Below are 21794 nucleotides of genomic sequence, written 5' to 3'. Positions count from 1 at the left end.
GCTGAGAAGCTCATTCAAGTGTACTTTGCCCATCGAGTACTAACAGACACCTGAATGAGCTAATCAGCTTGTAGCAGAGCAGGGAGAGATGAAAAATGTGTTTGTTTGATGCTATGTGAGGACTAGGTTAAGAACTATTGTTCTGTTTGTTGAACTTTGCAGGAACAAAATCTCCTCAGAAACCAGCCTCCACTCCACCGGTCCCAGCATCCCCCCCTCTTGGTGCAGTTGCTGGACCCTCCCATAAGTATAGCAGTGGTAAGTATCTCATCAGTGATATTATATATGCCTCTTGTGTTTTTGTCTGTCATTAAATGACTGTCCACTCGGTTAGTACATGGGATTATTCCACTTACTCTCTTAACAGGGGATCTCCTCCTTGGCCAAGTCCTGTAACTGTTCCTGGTGTACCCAGGGAAGAGTTACCGGACTTGGCTGAGGATAGGGAAATGTGGGATGAGCTGCTTGGTCTGCTGCCACTGTGACCCAGACCTGTATAAAATGAATGAATAAATGATTATTACACTTAAATGAGGATGAGCTCATCTCCTTGCCTACACATTTATTGTTATTATTCGTTTTATTTCTTTGAGACCAATGCTGTAGTTGATTTTGAAACTTTCCATTGTGCCTTGTGCACACACACTAGTTCTGGGATGGCAGTTTGAGAGCATGTGTCATCCCGTGGGATTTAAGGCATTGAAAATGCTTGTTTTGCAGGATTATGTTATTCTTGCCTGTGGCTAAGGGCATTTTTTCAATTCACACAGAGAGGGATTAATTTAAGAAATAAAAATAATATAAACATAACATTAAAGTGTTCACTGTACATCCTCTTCAACTCCAGTCCTCGTTTATATGTGTCACTGCTTCAACACACCTGAGTCAGTTAATGAGGTTATTAGCAGCACTCGGGAGAACTTGACTACATACTGAGGAGGTAATTCAGCCATTTGAGTCAGGTGTGATGGACCAGGGACACATCTAAAAGTTGCAGGACACTGGCCCTCAAGGACTGGAGTTGAATACCCCTGCTTGATTGCTTTTGAAAGCGTCCATGGTGTCCTCTTTGCCACATTCTTGTGGATTACTTTCAAACAAAATTTGTTTTGGTACTCAATCCTAAGAAGTCTGTACGTTACCTTCTTTTCTTGCACCACACATTTCATTTGTGAATTGCTACATTGAGGCAAAGAACAAAAGTCACCTCCTGACCTTTTATTTATTTATTTATTGACTATTTCTAATATTGTTCATTTTTACACAAGGCCATCAAATATGGCCATCGGGTATTTCGAAGACTTTTCGTCCGTATGTCTGTCTGTCCGTCTGTCGGTGCTCAGCACAAGTCCAGTCCTATTACTGCCAGAGTCTTCAAATTCAAAGGGAATATTTTTGGGACATAGACCTTGGACAAGTTCAAAGATGACTAACCGTTACCTATTTTAAGTGGTTAAAAAGTCACATTCTGTTCATATTTTTATGGAATGATCACATGGATATTAGCGTGGTAATTTCACTTCCTGGTGTCGCTAGCTGCTAACTTCGCTTCATTTTTGGCTAAATATAACACCTTTATCATATATTATGTAAAAGCTAACGAGAAATAAACCCTTGTAAAACTAAAACACTGTTTTTGGAACCTGACAACACCTGTGGAAGGATTTACAAAACATTTAGCGGACGTTAGCGTGGTGACGCCACTTACTGGTTTCACTAGCTGCTAACTTTGCTTTGTTTTTGACTAGAAATAACATCTTTCTCGTGTATTATGTAAAAACCCGCGAGAAGTAAACACTTCTAAAACTGAAAATGCTATTTTTGTAACCTGATAACACCTCTGGAGTCATTTACAAGACATTTTGCAGATGTGTGCACGCTAACTCAAAGCTAACTTTATATTTGTCTCATTAATATCTGCAAATGCACAGAGGGTGATCTACAAATAATCCTTAATTTGCACAACTTCACCTCTTGTCAAAAGCTCATTACACGCAGATGCAGTGCCTCCTGCAGACACCATTAAAAGTTACATATTGTTTTTGATTGATTGAGAGAGAGAGGGGCTTTATTGAACATGTACAACTTGTATGGAAGACAGTAGGATCTTAATTAGTTAATTAAACAACTGCAAATCATAAAGAACACAATGCTTATACAGTCAAGAGTATTTTAGCATTGCGTTGTATTTTTAATACGCTGAAGCTCTTTTAAACTGGTCAGTCATTTTATGGTATGAGTGCCTTGTGACACAAGTGGAGGCACTGAGGTGAAATGGGCAGAATTTTTAATGCCATCTTTCTTTCCCAGTTGTTTTATATTTGTCATGATATTTGATATGTGTTGACATCATATTTTACGTATTAGCAGCACATGTAGTTTTTATGTGGATGCTGTATGTGTTGTGTCTGAGAGCTTTATCGGTGTCTTTAAAGGGCATATCTCACTCCTTTCAACACTACCTTTTAAAAAATATTATGTACCCAATAAAAATAATTACTTCTAACTCACTAACTTGTGTGGGCGCTAATATAGCTGATAACAGTTAACTTAGCCAGAGTGTGTCAGAAAAATGCATGCTAGATTAATAGATTAACATTAAAATTGAGTGAATGAATGAATTTATTTGGCACACAATTCAACAATAACAAAACAACTCTGCAATGATCCCGCATCACCCCTAAGGGTGAGGGCAAAAGCAAAGCTTAAATACCCACCCCTTATACTATAAATATATGAAATATATACATACATGCACACAAACACAATTTCATAAATACATATATATGCATACATACATACATACCTACTTATACACACACCCATGATGACAAATACAAAAGAATGTGCAAAATTAGTCATTGAACTCAAATTTACAAAATACAACCAGACAAACACTGGCACACAACACACAATCCCAAAAGCAATAACGAAATCAACTAGGACTGCAAGCAGTCATATACGGGTGCTTGTGTCCACGCCACTGCCTCTGGGCCAGGGCATCCCCATGTGATCAGATGTGGGCAGGTGCATACAGGGGCAGACATTCATCACACAGTTCAAGTTTCAAGCAAATCAGAATATGCATGGAGTAGTTCTGACAAGTTGATGGTTCATCCACTAGGGGGTGCTCAGGGCATAAACAGAGGGGGCAGGTGTGTTCTGGGGCCAACCCTTATCACACATGTGGAGTTTCAAGTCATTCAGACAAATCATGAAGGAGTTATCATGACTTGATGTTCCATGGGGAAGGGTCAAAATGGTGGCACCATAGCGGCCACACCCTTCGACATACAACCCCTGGCAAAAATTATGGAATCACCGGCCTCGGAGGATGTTCATTCAGTTGTTTAATTTTGTAGAAAAAAAAGCAGATCACAGACATGACACAAAACTAAAGTCATTTCAAATGGCAACTTTCTGGCTTTAAGAAACACTATAAGAATTCAGGAAAAAAAAATTGTGGCAGTCAGTAACGGTTACTTTTTTAGACCAAGCAGAGGGAAAAAAAATATGGAATCACTCAATTCTGAGGAAAAAATTATGGAATCATGAAAAACAAAAGAACGCTCCAACACATCCCTAGTATTTTGTTGCACCACCTCTGGCTTTTATAACAGCTTGCAGTCTCTGAGGCATGGACTTAATGAGTGACAAACAGTACTCTTCATCAATCTGGCTCCAACTTTCTCTGATTGCTGTTGCCAGATCAGCTTTGCAGGTTGGAGCCTTGTCATGGACCATTTTCTTCAACTTCCACCAAAGATTTTCAATTGGATTAAGATCCGGACTATTTGCAGGCCATAACATTGACCCTATGTGTCTTTTTGCAAGGAATGTTTTCACAGTTTTTGCTCTATGGCAAGATGCATTATCATCTTGAAAAATGATTTCATCATCCCCAAACATCCTTTCAATTGATGGGATAAGAAAAGTGTCCAAAATATCAATGTAAACTTGTGCATTTATTGATGATGTAATGACAGCCATCTCCCCAGTGCCTTTACCTGACATGCAGCCCCATATCATCAATGACTGTGGAAATTTACATGTTCTCTTCAGGCAGTCATCTTTATAAATCTCATTGGAACGGCACCAAACAAAAGTTCCAGCATCATCACCTTGCCCAATGCAGATTCGAGATTCATCACTGAATATGACTTTCATCCAGTCATCCACAGTCCACGATTGCTTTTCCTTAGCCCATTGTAACCTTGTTTTTTTCTGTTTAGGTGTTAATGATGGCTTTCGTTTAGCTTTTCTGTATGTAAATCCCATTTCCTTTAGGCGGTTTCTTACAGTTCGGTCATAGACGTTGACTCCAGTTTCCTCCTATTCGTTCCTCATTTGTTTTGTTGTGCATTTTTGATTTTTGAGACATGCTGCTTTAAGTTTTCTGTCTTAACGCTTTGATGTCTTCCTTGGTCTACCAGTATGTTTGCCTTTAACAACCTTCCCATGTTGTTTGTATTTGGTCCAGAGTTTAGACACAGCTGACTGTGAACAACCAACATCTTTTGCAACATTGCGTGATGATTTACCCTCTTTTAAGAGTTTGATAATCCTCTCCTTTGTTTCAATTGACATCTCTCATGTTGGAGCCATGATTCATGTCAGTCCACCTGGTGCAACAGCTCTCCAAGGTGTGATCACTCCTTTTTAGATGCAGACTAACGAGCAGATCTGATTTGATGCAGGTGTTAGTTTTGGGGATGAAAATTTACAGGGTGATTCCATAATTTATTCCTCAGAATTGAGTGAGTCCATATTTTTTTCCCTCTGCTTGGTCTAAAAAAGTAACCGTTACTGACTGCCACAATTTTTTTTCCTGATTTCTTATAGTGTTTCTTAAAGCCAGAAAGTTGCCATTTGAAATGACTTTAGTTTTGTGTCATGTCTGTGATCTGCTTTTTTCTACAAAATTAAACAACTGAATGAACATCCTCCGAGGCCGGTGATTCCATAATTATTGCCAGGGGTTGTAGAAAAAGCTTTTGCTAACTTTTGATCAGTATAGTCTCTGGATGATCTGAAAGAAATTTGCAGTGCATTGGACAAAATCTGGAGGAGGAGTTCACTCAAATACAACGTGTGGAAATCATGCCAAAATGACATGAAAATTCAAAATGACCAACTTCCTGTTTGGAGTAGACCAATGGTGTGAGAGACTTTTGTACATCTATGCAAGTCACACGTGTGCCAATTTTCATCTCCCTACTCTAAAAACAAACAAACAAAAAAAGCCCTATGGGAAGGGGTTTTTGAAAGTTGCAAGGGGGCGCTATAGAGGCATTTTGCTACGCCCATGGGTATCACCCCTATGACCTGTAAGAGGTTGTCATTGTTGATCTGTGTATCAATTTTCATGATAATACGAAAAAATTAAAGCCATCAAAAGGAACAATGTAATTTCATGGCGATGGGTCATTATTCGGCACGCCGCCACATGGACGCCGTTACTCGTAGCTTCACAGCAATCATCGCCTATGTTCACCAACTTGTTCTGCATGTTTTAGAAGTGGAATGAAGTTGATGGAGTTAACTATGTGACATCAGTACCTGTAACGTATAAATAGGACATTTCCTGTTACCACCGGGGGGCGCTATGACTTAGGCGGGAAGTTAATATATAAGGCTGTTCAAGGCAGATCCCTCATCATGTTCAGCAAGTTTGAAGGGTCTACAATGAAATATGTGGGCGTGATGAATGCATGACAGGTTGTAGCTGTTACTTCATTTCAAGTGTCATGTGTCCTTTTAATATATTTACTACTGCTGTCTGAGTTGACATCCACTTGTTACCTGCTGGATACAGCAGCTGGTGGAGTTTTATTTTTTTGCATGAGTACTGGGTGCCTTGTGGAAGCTACAGTACAAGTTTTGTTGCCCTCACATTTATGGTCTCTGAGCAAAAAATTGTATTAGTGAAGCATAGGAAGTACTCAAAATGGCTGCAAAGCTAGAAAATGGATGTAGGCGGGGCCAACATGGCTAGATGCGCCTGAGCACAAGGAACACCAGAAAAAGAACTGTGATTCTAGAGTTCATTAGTTACTGCCAAAATTCTACTGTGGTGGTCATAACACCCCCATCAGGTTGCTTAAGGTATCAGTTTTCAAAGAAGGCCATACTGATCATGTCCCAAAACTTTGACTTCAAAACAGTAATTTCTTCATGAGCTAGACCACATTTAATGAATTAGGCCACACAGACTCAACTTTGGCAGCCAGTAGCAGTAGAACAAAAAGAAAGCTCAAAAAGCAATGTGATAGCTTTTGTGTGGCTTGGCCCAAACACGGTATGTGTCCAATAGTATGTAGATTGAACAAAAATAGTAGGAGTAGGGAGTTGTTTTTTTGTTTTTTTAATTTCTTTACTCCGCAACACCCTTTTATCTCATTCTGAGAAATATTGTGATGCTTTAATATCCTGAGATCTCCCATGATCAGTGTCACATAGCCCCAAAACTGCAGGTGTGGTCCCAGTGTTACATTGTTACCTGCTGGATACAGCAGCTGGTGGAGTCTGTCATTCCTCCTTCTGTTTTACAATGGACCATATTTTTATAATGGAATTGGACTTCCACATAGGGTTTGCCTACTTGCCAAAATGGTTGGTGCAGTGTATTGCACCTAAAGCAGCATGTGTTTTATTGATGCTTCCTTTATTATATTAGCCTTTTGTTGACTTGCTTGTTTTATAGCACCAACTGTTTGCAGGAGCCACATAGATTTGTTTTTGCATTTATTAGGCAGAAAATTCCAGAAGGCTTCAGTGGAGGATGTACAGTATGCATGTGGGTGGATAATAAGTGCTTTGTATATGTTTTGTCTGTGCACTGTGTGCATGTGAGGATGCTGAGTTTACAGCTTCATGAATTATGTGTTGTGATCTGAATTTTGTCTTATAGTGTTGCAGATAGTCTAGTAACATGACTCAGCGAAGATGAGGCTCTGTGTTAAGTAATTCATTGCAATCTTTAGGGCCTCTTTTGATCCATGTTGCCTCAGAGATATTGGCAGAAACAGAAAACCTGTTGGTTTTTTCATTGTTCTGTTGATTAAATGGTGTGTATTCATCCTTAGAACAAAAATATGCCTAAAGTGTGGTTCTCTCTCTCTCTCTCTCCTGGATTTAGTGAAAGTGTTTAATTACATTCAAGTATTTTCAAACTACAAAATGCTCCAAATGAATCATTTTCAAGGTGCATCGGGTATCTATCTTCTTCTATCTATGAAGCAAGATGCGCTTGTGTGTGTGTATCTGGCTCACATATATCTCTGTTTGTCAGATCAGCCTGTTTTCTGATGTTTTAATTTAATTTAGCCTTTATTTCACCAGTTAGTCCCATTGAGATCAAGACCTCTTTTCAAGGGAGACCTGGGCAATTATGACATTTCCAATTCACCTAATCTGCATGTCTTTAAATGTGGGAGGAAGCCGGAGCACCAGGAAGAAACCCATGCAAACACGGGGAGAAGATGCAAACTCCACATGCACATGGCACGATGATGTGCATCCTTTATTATGAAAATTTTTAGGATACATTTTCAAAGCCTTTTACTCGTATTTTGAAGTCATCGTTATTGGCACAAGGCGCAATGTTCTCACATGTCACCTTCAACTGAGATTGTCAACAAAGCTCCTACTTTTCTATCAGAATACATACTTTCTATGGGCACTGCACTTGTTGTAATAACAATGGAAGCTGCTGTTTATCCTACTGATGAGTCTTTGAGCAAGACACAGCTTCCTCACCGGCTCCAGGCATGCAGGCAAATACATCTTAGATCATGAGGGGTTGGATAGGAGAGATGCTCAAAATGGATTTGAACATGGATCTTTTTTTTTTTTTTTTTTTAGCATTTCTGATTAGCTTCATGTCATTCACAATTGGCTGAGTGCCAACATGTTCTTAAAAGCAAGAACCTGAATTTAAATTATATAAATTCATCTCTTTAGAAGGAAGGTGTCTCTTTGGTGTGAAGTCAGAAGTCACAAAAAAGCAGTCACAGAAAGATTTCTGTTCACATTTAAATATTCATCAACAACTATGACTTGAAACGAACTCTCTTCAAACCGCTATGTGGAAGATCTGCAGTTGGTGAAGTGCAGTTAAGAAATATTTATTCATCACTAACCGTTCTCTGCAGGTTTCCTTTGTCCTCACTCCTCTTTTACTGATCTTTCTTCTTTTCCTCTCTCCACCTATCTCTCCAAAATATATTTTGACTCTTAACTGTCTGGCTTGACTTACTGTTTATGGGCATGCTGCTACTCAGCTGTGGGAGGTGAGTTGACACCTTGTGGATTTGTGGGCTGATATAAAGTGTGACATTTTCTCACAGTTGAAAGTGTTTAAAGTAATTACATCTCAGCTTTGTTCTTTTATCAACAGTGGAAACTTTAAGTGTCCTTGTGCAATTTTATTTTATGTAAGAGCTGACTGGAGTGCAGACAGATTTTCTTCTGTGAGGGTGAAAAGTTTTGCTCAGTCAGTTCTGGAGTCTGTTGTAGCCCTAATCAAAACTTCACACGGGGCCCATCCAACCAGCATTCATCACAGTTATGTTATAAATGAAGCTGTATGTCTTTTATCCTCCACCATTATGTTGTTACCTCTATCTTTTTTTTTAAATATTTACTGTTAAATGGTCCTGCAATAGTATCAGAATAGTATTAGTAAATAAAAAAATGTAAGTTAAAAACGTTCTCTTATGAAGGGCACCACTGTGCATTATTGTTGCCCCGAGCATTTGCGTAAACAACGTGACAGGCGGCTGTGGCTGTTGTTTAAAGTTTGTTAGCTCTTGTGGCCCTGTAGTAGCCATGGGCCCCAAGCAGTTGCCTGCCTTGTCTGTTGGCAAGCATCTGAAAAGGCACTGGCATCACAGTAAATTTCTGAAAAGTTTAAAGTTTTTTGACATGAAGTGGTTGGAATAGCCGCAAAAACAAACAAATAATAATACCGTATTTTCCGGAGTGTAAATTGCACCAGATTATAACTCGCCCCTTTTTCTGTGTTATGAGCTTCTTAACTTGGGATTTTTGTGCATTGTTGTAGTGTCTTTTTTTATTAGTGGCATTTATTGTTTTATTCTTGGAATTTATTTTGTTTAGTGGTTTGATTCTTGGGAAATGTGTATATAACTAGTCATTATAATTACTGTTATGAAGAACAGACTTGTGAATTTTTGGTATACAAGTCCCACCGGAGTGAAAGATCAAAAATCCATGAACTAAGTTGTGTGTGGCTTGGTCCAAACATGGCGTGTGCCAAATATTATGAAGATTGAAGAAAAATTGTAGGCGTCGTCGTAAAAAAACAACTCAAAATTGTGGGAAACGGCCCAGGCAAATGGGCAGTGTTGTTAAGTGCAGGGCACTCAAAAAACTGTATAAAGATTTATTCTATATCTTACGGCTCACGGGTAATTAGCCAAAAGGAAAATAGGGGTATTATAGCACAATCATGTGGTTTGTAAGTGTATTTTTATTTTTTTGCATGAGTACTGGGTGCCTTGTGGAAGCTACAGTACAAGTTTTGTTGCCCTCACATTTATGGTCTCTGAGCAAAAAATTGTATTAGTGAAGCATAGGAAGTACTCAAAATGGCTGCAAAGCTAGAAAATGGATGTAGGCGGGGCCAACATGGCTAGATGCGCCTGAGCACAAGGAACACCAGAAAAAGAACTGTGATTCTAGAGTTCATTAGTTACTGCCAAAATTCTACTGTGGTGGTCATAACACCCCCATCAGGTTGCTTAAGGTGTCAGTTTTCAAAGAAGGCCATACTGATCATGTCCCAAAACTTTGACTTCAAAACAGTAATTTCTTCATGAGCTAGACCACATTTAATGAATTAGGCCACACAGACTCAACTTTGGCAGCCAGTAGCAGTAGAACAAAAAGAAAGCTCAAAAAGCAATGTGATAGCTTTTGTGTGGCTTGGCCCAAACACGGTATGTGTCCAATAGTATGTAGATTGAACAAAAATAGTAGGAGTAGGGAGTTGTTTTTTTGTTTTTTTTTTTATTTCTTTACTCCGCAAACACCCTTTTATCTCATTCTGAGAAATATTGTGATGCTTTAATATCCTGAGATCTCCCATGATCAGTGTCACATAGCCCCAAAACTGCAGGTGTGGTCCCAGTGTTACATTGGGGGCTCAAAGGCATACCAACTCCGCAGGGCATAGCGTGCCCCATGGGGGAGGTGACATGCACAATGATGGGATCAAATATTCTACACTATCATTAGGTGAGGATTGACAGCAGGGAATGCAGACCAGCCACCCAGTGAGACAGTGCACCCCACAGGCTGGAGCCATGAGAGCATGCAGCATAGGACACAGACCCTAGTCTCAATACTAGATAGGGTCCAAAGCCTCATGTAGAGAGCAGGCTAATGCTCCAGTGGTTTGTGAGTCGGCAGCACCCCCAAGCACTACCATGTCCCATGGGGATGAGGTACCCACAATGAAACCACAGTGTCCCTCCTGCCCCTTTTTAATAATATATTTTGTTCTACACACAGTAGCTGCAGTAGCAAATTAGGAGTTGATTGCTTGTTTGTTTTCCTTGAAGATGGTAAACTATGGACTCTTGAGTGGACCCACACACACACACACACACACACACACACATAGATGCATTCTAAATTTTCTATCAGAAACAGCACAAACAATTTTTGTGACATTAACAGAGAAAATTGACAGTGCAAAGTTATGAAAGGTCAGTTCTGTAAATGCGCACACAAAGTAATTGGATAATCATTTAATTAAGCAAAATACTGGCTGCCAAGTTGCCATAGTAACATTGCAGTGTATACTGTCATTGTCTCCCACTGTGGTTAACAGTAATTCACCTGTAGCCAGTCAGACAGCTATTCTATTATTAATGTGGGAATGCAGTTTTCAGCATACAGTAGGTTGTATTTTAAAATATAATTGATTAGTTTGCAGAATATCCATAACTAAAACGATGTCCTAAGTTGCGTTATTCATATATCTTAGCACTGTCCAATTAAATTAATTACTGTATCTAAAATATGCATTTTACAAATTACCTGCAAAACTCTTTCACTGTGGATAAATTTAAAGTATTTGCAGATTATATTTCAAATTACTGTTTTAGCCAGAAAACAATATGCCTTATCTACAGTATTATATTTTTTACTAAATGACAGAAATGTAGTAATGATCAACAGCTGGCACAGTGATGCTGACTGGGAATTAATAATCCCACTGAGTCACACAGTGAAAACAGCTGTTATCACACATTTGATCATTTTTGGCAGCTTTTCACATCCAAACATAGTTCTACTCATAATGTGTTATAACTAATAAAATCAGTACTGGTAGGATGTTTTCTGTTCTACCCCGTCCATGGTATTTCACTTTGTAGAGTGCGTCACCTGCCAATTTAACATGAAATTTGAACAATGCATATATATATATATATATTTTTTTTATAGGTTTTACTAGATTGGTGATAAAAGTCCAGATGCCTCCATGTGCCAGATATGGGCACATATTGGCTGACACTTGAAGCTACTATCTTGCTGCTTTCCTCTAACTATTTACTTTGTTTCCCAACAGCCATTTCTTCTCCAAAAGACTGTGGTAAAGAGTTGGCGAAAAAGACGCCCACAGGGACTGCCAATGTTTCTCCAACTGCTTCACCAACAAAGACGTTTTCTATTAGTAGTCTGAACCCCTATCAAAGCAAGTGAGTTAAACTTTCTGTATGTGCATAATGTTTTATAAATGTATAACATAAAAAATAGACTTTAATTCTGAGTTGAATTCACTGTCTGTTAATCTTTTGATTGCTTTTTTGTATGTATATGATTAATTCATGAAGCAGATATGTGAAAAATGTTCTTCAAAGTTTGCCAGTCTTATACATAAATTGGGAAGGGCACAGGCCTTGTGCCATTGTTGCATTAAATTGGAAAAATTCCCCATTGGTTTCCTCCTCTCTGGCACCACCTATCTCAACAGTTTTTCTTCTACAATAAGCTGCAAAATGATTAATACACTTATTTAGTAGGTGCACATTTTTGGCTGGCCTTGGCAACTTAAAACTCCTGCTGTCCACTTCAAATGATGGCAGAGCTTTCACCAGAAGACGTCAGAATCTGACATCTACCCCACAGCTTTAGTCATAAAAAAGTTGGACCATCTTCAAAGCTATTTTTACACTGCACTCAGTTTTTTCCAGCAAACACTCGCTCACACTTTCTGCGATCTGTTTGTGTGTTAAAACTATTTTTCAGTAACTCCTGTTTCACACAAGACAACTTTGCTGCTGAAGTCTGCTTTGTGATTCTTAACGTGGTCTGCATGATGATCTATCAAACAGCACCTTGGCTGCTGTGCTGGGCATGAATGAGTGTTAACTGGCACCCCGACATTTAGTACTGCCTCTTTTTGTGTGGACATGATTCATCAAGGTGCCTGGACTCAATCTTTGGAGGGAAAAAAGTGGGTGCAAAGCACCCAGAGATCTGTCAGTGATGACTGGGAGGTAAGCCTTTTTTTAAATAGTATGACAGTGGTTGGATTACATACTTAATGTTCCCGCTTACTCCACTGGACAGGATGCCAGTCTATCACAGGGCCACATATAGACAGAATAACATATTCACAACCGCACGCACACCTACGGTCCATTTAAAGTTTCCAGTCCACCTAATCTGCATGTCTTTGGATGTTGGAGGAAGCCAGAGCACCCAGCGGGAACCCACGCAAACATGGGGAGAACATGCAAACTCCACACAGAAAGGCCCCAGGTGGGAAGCGATCCCATGACCACCTTGCTACAGTGCTAACCACCAAACCATTGTGCTGTCCTAATGTGCATATTTGCATATTACTTAATTTTAGTAAGTAGAATGACAATTAATGTATTTTAATGTGTTATGTGTGTCTGTGTGTGAAGACTAAATTATTATTATAAATTTGTTGCCACAATATTTGACAGTTGTTTCATTGTAAATGAAATTGTCCCATTATGGTTCCACAAAATGGGGACAATTTATTGGCTTCTATTGCCTTCCTGCTCACTGCTAAAGTGATTTTCATCAATGACTGTCGGTTATTAATAAAAACATGTTCACTTTAAAGTTCAGCCCCAATCACACGGCACTAATAAAAAACAACGAAGCCCAAACAAAACAAGAAATCTGGACTTACTTTGACTTTTGGAGGCATTGTTTAACCGTCGTCCAGCTTCCTTCCTACAGCTGCCGGTTCATCAGAATTTTCAAACTGTTGAAAAATGTGAACGAATCCCGACGACAACCTCAATTTGTCTGTGTTCTCTTTTGCTGTCTGTCTTGACGGTCATAGTTGCTGTGATGTCAGCGTTCATGCAACCTCCCAGGTCCAGCATAATGCACGAATGTTGACGATATCTGAACAGATCAGTAACTAAAGCTCTTACTCTCGCTATCACTGATGACTCGTCCGTATGGGACGAAAAGCATTGTTGTCATACAGAAACGATAGCGATAAGAACGTTTTATCAACTACTTTAATTATGCATATTCCAACCATTTGTGGCTGGTCTGCGTGTGCACACACGTTGTTGTGAAGACGAACAGCATCTTTCACCTGTTGTCAAGACATCCAAATCCCGCACCTGCAAGTGCTGCAGACATGAGGAAGAAGCTGGCTGTGCTCGGTCTCATACCCGCTGTCGGTCAAGTCATTGTGAATGTTTCATTTTGATTTTGCTTAAAGCAGGGGTTTTTAAAGTGTGGGAGAGCGAGCTCTCCCTCAGAGAACAAATGAATAGCTGCGCCTCCACCCCCCACCGACACACATACATAAAATTTCAGTATCTTTGTGTGCTTCTTTTTATTTTTTTTTACACATCTTAAACATATTTTAACAGTATTTGTGTGTTTTTAAGGAACTGTGTATGCAGTTACACATTTTACAGCCCTTTCAAACATTTTAAATATGTTTTTTAAAAACTTTCTATTCTATTTTTATCTTTTGTCATATTTTAAACATCATTTTGTAAACATTTAAACATCTGTGTTTTTAAACATCTTTGTCATAACTAACACATTTTAACATAAATAATATTGGGTGGGTATTGATAAGATTTTATCTATCGATTCCGTTTATCAATCCGATTCCTTAGCGATTCCGCTTATCAACACCTCCTGTGAATTTTCTGTGTACTAAAAGTAGGCTTTACAGGTTTTCTATGTCAATAACATTTTATTGAGTCTTAAAGTAAATAAATATGAAATTGGTCACTGGATCCTTGATCTCTGGTCATAAATAAAAATAAACAAAATCGATAGTTTTTCTCAAAAGCATTTCCTTTCAGACATTAATGGCATGAATGTCACTCCATACCAGTGAGCTGAGCTCTTACAGCCGGCTCTGCTGCAAGTCAACATCAATGTAATTCATAAAGAATGCAGGACGTCTCATTTTGTGAGGAAAAAACGAAGCAGTGGGTCGGAGCACTGCTTCATTGTTTCAAGCTTCAAAGTGGAGCCGTTACAGAAGCGGGTGATTACAGACCCGCTGCAGAGTCTGTAATCAACATAAAGAAATGATCGTTTTCCCAATAAAACACCCTCAAAAACAATGGCTGCTCTGAAGGACCGATAAGAGACTCGTTAAGCAAAAAGGCTATTGATGTCGATATCACATCATTTCTTAATGATTCTCGAAAATAACCGGTTCATGATACCCATCCCTTGCGCCCCCTTGAAGAACTCTGACGCCCCCCAGAAGGTGCGTGCCTCACAGCTTGAAATCCACTGGTTTAAAGCATCGAGGTCGACGTTTGCTTTGTTTTTCTTTCATTAGTTTCAGTTTTGTTCCTTTTTGCGCTGTTGATTCGCAGGCTTTTCCGTGATGGGAAAGTTTCAGGATCATTCGTCCACCTTTTCCTGACGATTTGTGACTTCTTGACTATTTATCCTTTGTTCAGCTGCTGCCATGTGACTGGGCCCTTAGATGAAATAGAGAAAAGCAGAAAATAGTCACATTGTTGACTAATCATAGGTTTTCCTTGGAAAAAATGTACAACAGAACAGAGTAGGCTGTGTGGAATATTTAAATGTCCATGATGGCATGATTAATTTTACAAGTAGTGTTTACTCTTCTGAACAGTTAAAAACAAATACAGATTAATGATTCAAAAAAATATAGCGCCCAATGCAATGTAAGTCAGTACAAGGGTGCATAGTCTTTAACATAATGCCTCTAAATTATTACTTTTAAGGCCAGATTGTTTTATAGTCAGATGTTGAATACAATAACATTTTCAACCTTTTAAAAAGTTACTGAATATTGTTTGGAGCTCATGTAAATCAGTCGTAATAAAAATAAAAGGTGTCCTTGTTCATGACAGTTTTCTTTAGCACAGTATCACTTCAAAAACTGATAGTAAGTGAAGCTTCTGTCAAACAGATGACATCTTTGAAGGAGTTACAAGCACCTGTAGGTGCTGTTAGAGACTCTTTTGTTTGTTGCTTCACCAGTGACAGCTTAATGATAGAGTGGCACAAAGGAGGGTTTTTATTATTGTTATTATGATTTTGATTAATAGTACAAGAAATCGGGGATTAAACGTTTGCTGTGCCTTCTATTAAACGATTGCTAAAATTTCACGTCTTTTTTTTTTTCCCCCATCAACCAAGTCCTTGTTTGTGCCACTCTGCCATGAAGCTGTCACTGGTGAAGCAAGTGGTCACAGTTGCCCTATGTCCCATTTCTTCAGTCACATCCACATAATCATGTAACTCCTTCAAGTTTGTCTTTGGGGACTTGGAAGCTATGACGCGAGGCTGCTCTAAACCAGTGTTTCTAAAACATTTTCAGACCAAAGACCACTTAACCAATAAACCAACACCTCACAGGCCGTGGAACTCCCCAAATATCCACAACAATAGGTCTGCTTATCACCAAAACGGTATAGTAAAACAGTATAATACTATCTATTAACCTTTTAAACTTTAATATTTTGAGAAAGACTTAAATTAAATCATATTAGTCTGAAATGGCATTTTAACAATATACTCGGGGACCAGTAGGGGTCAATCACAGACCACCAATGGTCCACAGGCCACTATTTGAAAAAGCTGCTCTAAAGTAAGCAATCTTCAAATACACCTTGCAGTGGAAATCATACTGTTATCGTACTGTTTCAGATTTATTACTGATTGGTTTAAATGAACTCCAAGAAATATGTTTTATTTTAGAAATGCCCTTGAATCATCCCCTTACTTGGGTTTAATAAAAGCTGGCTGTAAGAATTAAGTCCCTTCAGCTGCTCCAAGGTGGATCTGCATATTGATTTAGCACATGGAGAAATGTGGCAGGGGTGGGGTTTGAACCAGGAACTTTCTGCACTGAAACCAAGTGCACTAACCACTTGGCTACCACCCCTGCTTTAATAAGCTGGCTGTAAAAGGGACATTTTTTTTGTTTCCAATCTACATCAGAATCGGAGCTGAGCTGCTTGCTCTGCCGCCACCGCGACCCGGACCTGGATAAGTGTGTGAAGATAAATGATGAACTTTTGTTTCTACTTTAGAGCCTGTATTTTCAGTACTTCAGTCTTTATGAAGTATTTGTTTTTGAATGTTCATAAGAGGAAACACTTGACTTGTCATTTTATGGCATAATGTAGTTTTGAGAGGTGATTAAATAATTAATTGACCAACACTACAAGTTGGTGTTCTACCAGAACAACAGAAAAGGTGGACGGGTTTTTGGATGAGTGCACTTAACAACACTGACAGCTGACGCAAAGCGACGTACTAACATTTCACCTTAGGTGGTGCATCGTGGCTGCTACCACCCTGATCATTATGTACGTTTAGAATTTCATCTTTATTTTTTTTTTGTCCTTTTCTCACATCTGCTCATTCCTTAGATAAACTTTCTCCTCTCGTGCTGTGACTCTTATTTCCCATTTGCTGCCTTTTTACAAGTAGCACTTTGAGGCATCTATGAGTGTGTGTTTGTGTACATGCATGAGCATTCTTCTTCTTTTATGTCTGTGTATGTGAGTGTGTGTGGATTTGTACCTGCTTGTTGGGCCATTTGAATGGAAATGAAATGACCAATCTTGCCTGAGAAATGAACAATTAAGAGAAAGTACTGCTGGGTTTTTATGGTGGGGTGCTCTTTGGCCCAGTGGGGATTTGGTCCAACTTGCCTTTTCCTCCTTCTGTCTCAGTCTTAAAGTACTCCAAACTTCCATTTTACTCCTGCGCCCCTCCTTTTTGTCATTTCATCTTATAATTAGGGTAGAATCAATGTTTTTGACCCAAATTTGGCCATAAAAAGACAAAACTGCATAGAAAGATGTTTATTTAGATTAGAAGTGTTCAAAAACAAAACCATGTTCTCTGAGCTCTGAGAACATAGCCTTGTTTGAAATTGTAAGCTGTAAAAATAACTATGCCTTTAGGTGTTGTAATAAACTGATGACTGCTCTAACTTTGAGTTGGGGAGGAGCTGCAGTGAGTAAAACAGATGACTGCAGCTGCTGTGCTTCAATAGATTTCAGCATGAAATTAAAATAGTGGGTCTCTGTGTGTGGCAGTGAGCACTACATACACCGTGGAACTGACTACGTATATGGGCACACTGTCTTTTATGTGTTTGCATGGCTCTCTCTCATCCTATTCTGCTGGTGTTAAGTAATAGCATCTCAAGCAGACTAATTGGCTTTTGGCTGCCATAAACCTTGGAGTAGCAGTCTTATCCATACTGAGCAGGGAATGGGTTCACTGTGGGCCAGCAGCTGCTCTCATGATAGGGGATTTAATTGCAGTCATAGGTATGTTATGAATATACTCCGCTGCGCAATTATCAACACAGTCAAACAGCTCACTGCTGCATACACTACTGTGCTTGGCTGGCTGTTGTTAAAAACGGAACATAGAGCACGTTTTAAATACATCCAGGAGCTGGCAGATGTATAGCTCTGAGTTCAGCCTTTGAAAGGAAAGTTGCTCAATGTTTTTTTTTTTCCCCTGTGTACTTTAAAATGACTGAAAAGAAACTCATCCAATTTTCATGGGATTTATTTATTTACTTATTTATTGCTTATTGATTTTGTTCACAGCTCTATTTCACTTCAGTGACTGACGTGAGCTGTGTTGCGACGCTCATTAACAAAAAGGGAGCCTCTTAAGTTGCCTCGGCACCATTCTTTGTTGGGTAACTGTTGACCTTGGAACAAAACGAAATCGGTAACAGCAGTATCGATACCATCTCAGGGCCGGTCAGACCTGCTACAATCTTGGAACAGCTATGTTCTCTGAACTAGTACAATCACAGTGCCATATGTATTGATCCACCACGAACCACAACAATCTCAGAAACACTGCAATTTCAGAAACCGCTGCTCTCCTGGGGTCACTTGGTTCCAAGGTCCAGTTACCATTTCATAGGCATCTCGGGAACCTCTGCTGTCCCGGTGAACCGCTGCAGGGTGCAATTGAAACGTAAATGCAATTGTTCTTTATGGCTGCTTTTTATAATTATTATTTATTTTATATATGAATTAATTATTTTTTTTTTTTTTTACAAATTGGAACCCGTTTTTAGTGACCGGTTTTGTGGCGGTGACTCTGTGCCGGCGGTGACCTTTGGTGGAGCACTTTAAAGCTCCTTAGTGACACTGACGTTAGTTGTGCATTTATACCTTCAGTGTGCTGGTGATAAAATTTAATACATGATTCTTGAAGAGAATTACGTGATGAACACATGAAATAAATTACCACGATACGGGAAATGTGGACTAAAAACTATAATGACATTTCTGGACTATTTACTCATTCAATAAAATTTAACATTTCCGTTAGAGTAAAATTAGAGTAAGAGTAAAATGAAATTTTTGGGCTATTTATAGGACAAAAACGTATGACATTAATGCATGTGGTACCGTGGCTGTAGCGTTCTGAGGTCGCAGTGGGTTAATAAATTCTTACCGGGATCGTACTGGTTTCAAGATCCTAGTGGTTCCATGATTGTAGTGGTTCCAAGACCGTATTGGGTAATGAGATCGCTGGTCCCGTGGTCGTTTCGTTACGAGGTCTCTAGGAAGTAGGAACCCTTTGTTGCTTCTGATCGACCTTTACACTGCAACCTTTTCCATGTTCTTTCTTATGAATTTAGGCAACAAAAAGACAACTACAGAGTCAGGCTACTATTCGTAGCATGGAATAACAACAGAAATATCAGATTCAGGAAATTTACCTCTTTGTCTTTCTTCTTTCATATGTTTTGGCAAAACTTTAGGCATCCTGGAGTTTTCATAAAATGTTTTTCCAAGGTGTTTTTTTTTTCCTCTCTCTGTATATCAGTGGGTCAAATAAAATGAAATTTGTCATGTCCAAGCATTGATTCTTCAATAAAACTAAAGAATTTTAGTTTTTGAATTTTTGAGCAGACACAGAAATTATATTAAAGACGGTATCTTGAGCAGAGGGGAAATTCTGATAAGCAGTTTATTTTTCAGCAGTATTTCCTTGTACCTGATTAAAAAATGAATAGTTAAGAGTCTTTATTGGAAATAATAATGTGAAACCAGTTACCAGACAAGTGTATTCATATTTACCAAAGCTCAGCCACATATATGCTCAGAGGCACTTTACATTCACATTTATGTGTAAAGAATTGTTAGTTAACAAATCATTATTATGGTGCCTTGTAAAAACTCCCTTGGCTTTTACATGTTCGTATGGGAATAAGTATTTTTTTTTTGAGCATGTGATATCTTATTATTTTGGGTTCTTAGATGGACCATCAAAGCCAGAGTTATGAACAAGTCCAACATCCGCACCTGGAGTAACTCCAGAGGAGAGGGCAAGCTGTTCTCATTTGAAGCTTTGGATGACAGTGTGAGTGGAATATTACAAAATTTACAGTGACAGTGTTATGTGCACACCCTGTTGGATTGTCATTTTATCTATGAATGTCTACCAATGTCTACATTGTTTAATGGAATTTGACTTAACTGCAGGGAGAAATCAGGATCACAGCCTTCAACAATGAAGTAGACAAGTTTTTCTCTCTGGTGGAGCAAGGCAAGGTAAAAAAAAAATCCCGGGCATTTATGTCCATCAGTACTTATGTTACTGTAATCTGTTTTTTAATGCATTACATACACTATATGCATGCATCTTTTGTAAAATTATATCTATTCAAGGAAATCACTTCTGCAAAAATTGTGTTATCTTCAAGACTTCAATTTGATGAATGATGCAGATGTGAGCATAGGAGCATTTTATAGGAGGGATTTATAGTCTGGTCCATAAATATTTGGATATTGATGCAATTTTTGAAATTTTACCTCTGCATACCACAACAATGGAATTGAAACAATCAAGATGGGCTTGTAGTGTAGACTGTCAGCTTTAATTATGGTGCAGTGGAGGTTAGCAGATATATCATATGAACCATTTAGGAATTAAAGCCATGTCATACATAGTCCCTCCATTTTCAGAGGCCATAAATAATTGGACAACTTAAATACAAGAAATATCATTAGTACACATCATTACTTTTACATCCCATTTTCTTTAGACAAATCAGGGGATGATGCATGAACATTCCAAGTCACCAGATATATTTGTTTTCATCAGTCTTTAAGAAATACTAATAATATGTGTGATGTAACAATGCCAACCTTTATCAATATCAGTTTTCATAGTAGGTCATAGTTACTCGAACCTCTGCACTCAGTGGTAGTCACCCCCAGAAGTAGAGAACATACAGTCCTCTATCATCATCAATTTCATACTAATTCAAACACAGTTTAATCTCTGTAGTTAACAGTAGTCACGCTGAAGCAAGTCTACTGAACCTCTGCTGGTCTCAGTGCTAGTTATAAGTAGTAAATATGAAGTGCATGAAGTGAGTCACGATGAGTTATTATTTATTTATTTTAATTGTATATATTGTTTGTGTTACGGTGGATTTAATTGATCAGTCTGAAAACCCAGCACATCCTTGTGCGTGCTCCTTTTTAGCTGTGCAATTACCGATGGGTCAAACACATTGAATCTCTTGCTCAACTCAGTCTGGCCCACAGAGCAATATCACTCAATTAACCCGGACATCATTTTGCTCATCACATTGGCTCAGGTAGCAGCCACCAGCAGTGACTCCCATCACATCACCAATCCAATTTGTGCCCTCTGACCCCCAAAGATAAATAAGGGAATGAATCCGTATTCTCTTCGTGATCTGAGTGTTGATGGAACAGCGAGTGGGTGTGACTGGCTCTAAGCGGCCAGAAGGCTTATCACATTAGTTTCATGCTCCCATCACCATGTGGGGTAAATCAGAGGGAGCACAGGGGGATAGGGGCGGGGGATGGTGGGAACAGGGGAAGAGAATAAGCAATCCAGGCAAGGATAGAGAGGGAGGATATTGAAAGTAAATGAAGAAGTGTGCCTTGCAGATTGAGTTTAAATTGTGCTGTTTAACAGACTTGCTTTCAGCTGCTTCTTATTTTCTGGTGAATTAGAGAACTGATGGGCTGATATGACACCACATCTTAATGAGACCTGAAGGTTTTTTTCTATTCTCATGAAGAGGGTTTGGTGAAACACAATCTCACACACATACTCACACACTCAACTTCAACTGCTTAGTCCAATTAAGGGTCACGGGGGCTGGAGCCTATCCCAGCAGTCATAGTGTGTGAGGCAGGGGTCACCCAGGACAGGACGCCAGTCTGTCAAAGGGCCACAAACAGACAAACAAACACACACACACACACCTACGGACAATTTAA

At 39.0% G+C, this 21794-nt stretch overlaps 1 protein-coding gene across 3 annotated transcripts in view; it reads left to right on the top strand.

The window, feature by feature from the left end:
• Positions 1-21794, top strand: part of LOC117517262 (replication protein A 70 kDa DNA-binding subunit-like) — an 83887-nt gene that overhangs the window by 19769 nt on the left and 42324 nt on the right. The window contains exons 6-9 of one of the 3 annotated variants that reach the window (XM_034178209.1): positions 163-258; positions 11600-11729; positions 19791-19893; positions 20016-20084. In XM_034178209.1, the coding sequence (XP_034034100.1) occupies positions 163-258; positions 11600-11729; positions 19791-19893; positions 20016-20084 (398 nt within the window). Of the gene's footprint in view, positions 1-162; positions 274-11596; positions 11730-19790; positions 19894-20015; positions 20085-21794 lie in introns of all 3 variants that reach the window. The other 2 variants (XM_034178208.1, XM_034178207.1) reach the window with 2 other exon arrangements.

Source organism: Thalassophryne amazonica, chromosome 9 (genome assembly GCF_902500255.1).
Source record: "Thalassophryne amazonica chromosome 9, fThaAma1.1, whole genome shotgun sequence".
Classification (NCBI taxonomy): Eukaryota; Metazoa; Chordata; class Actinopteri; order Batrachoidiformes; family Batrachoididae; genus Thalassophryne; species Thalassophryne amazonica.
The sequence above is the reverse complement of the archived record's forward strand: the minus strand, read 5'-3'. Positions and strand labels throughout refer to the sequence as shown.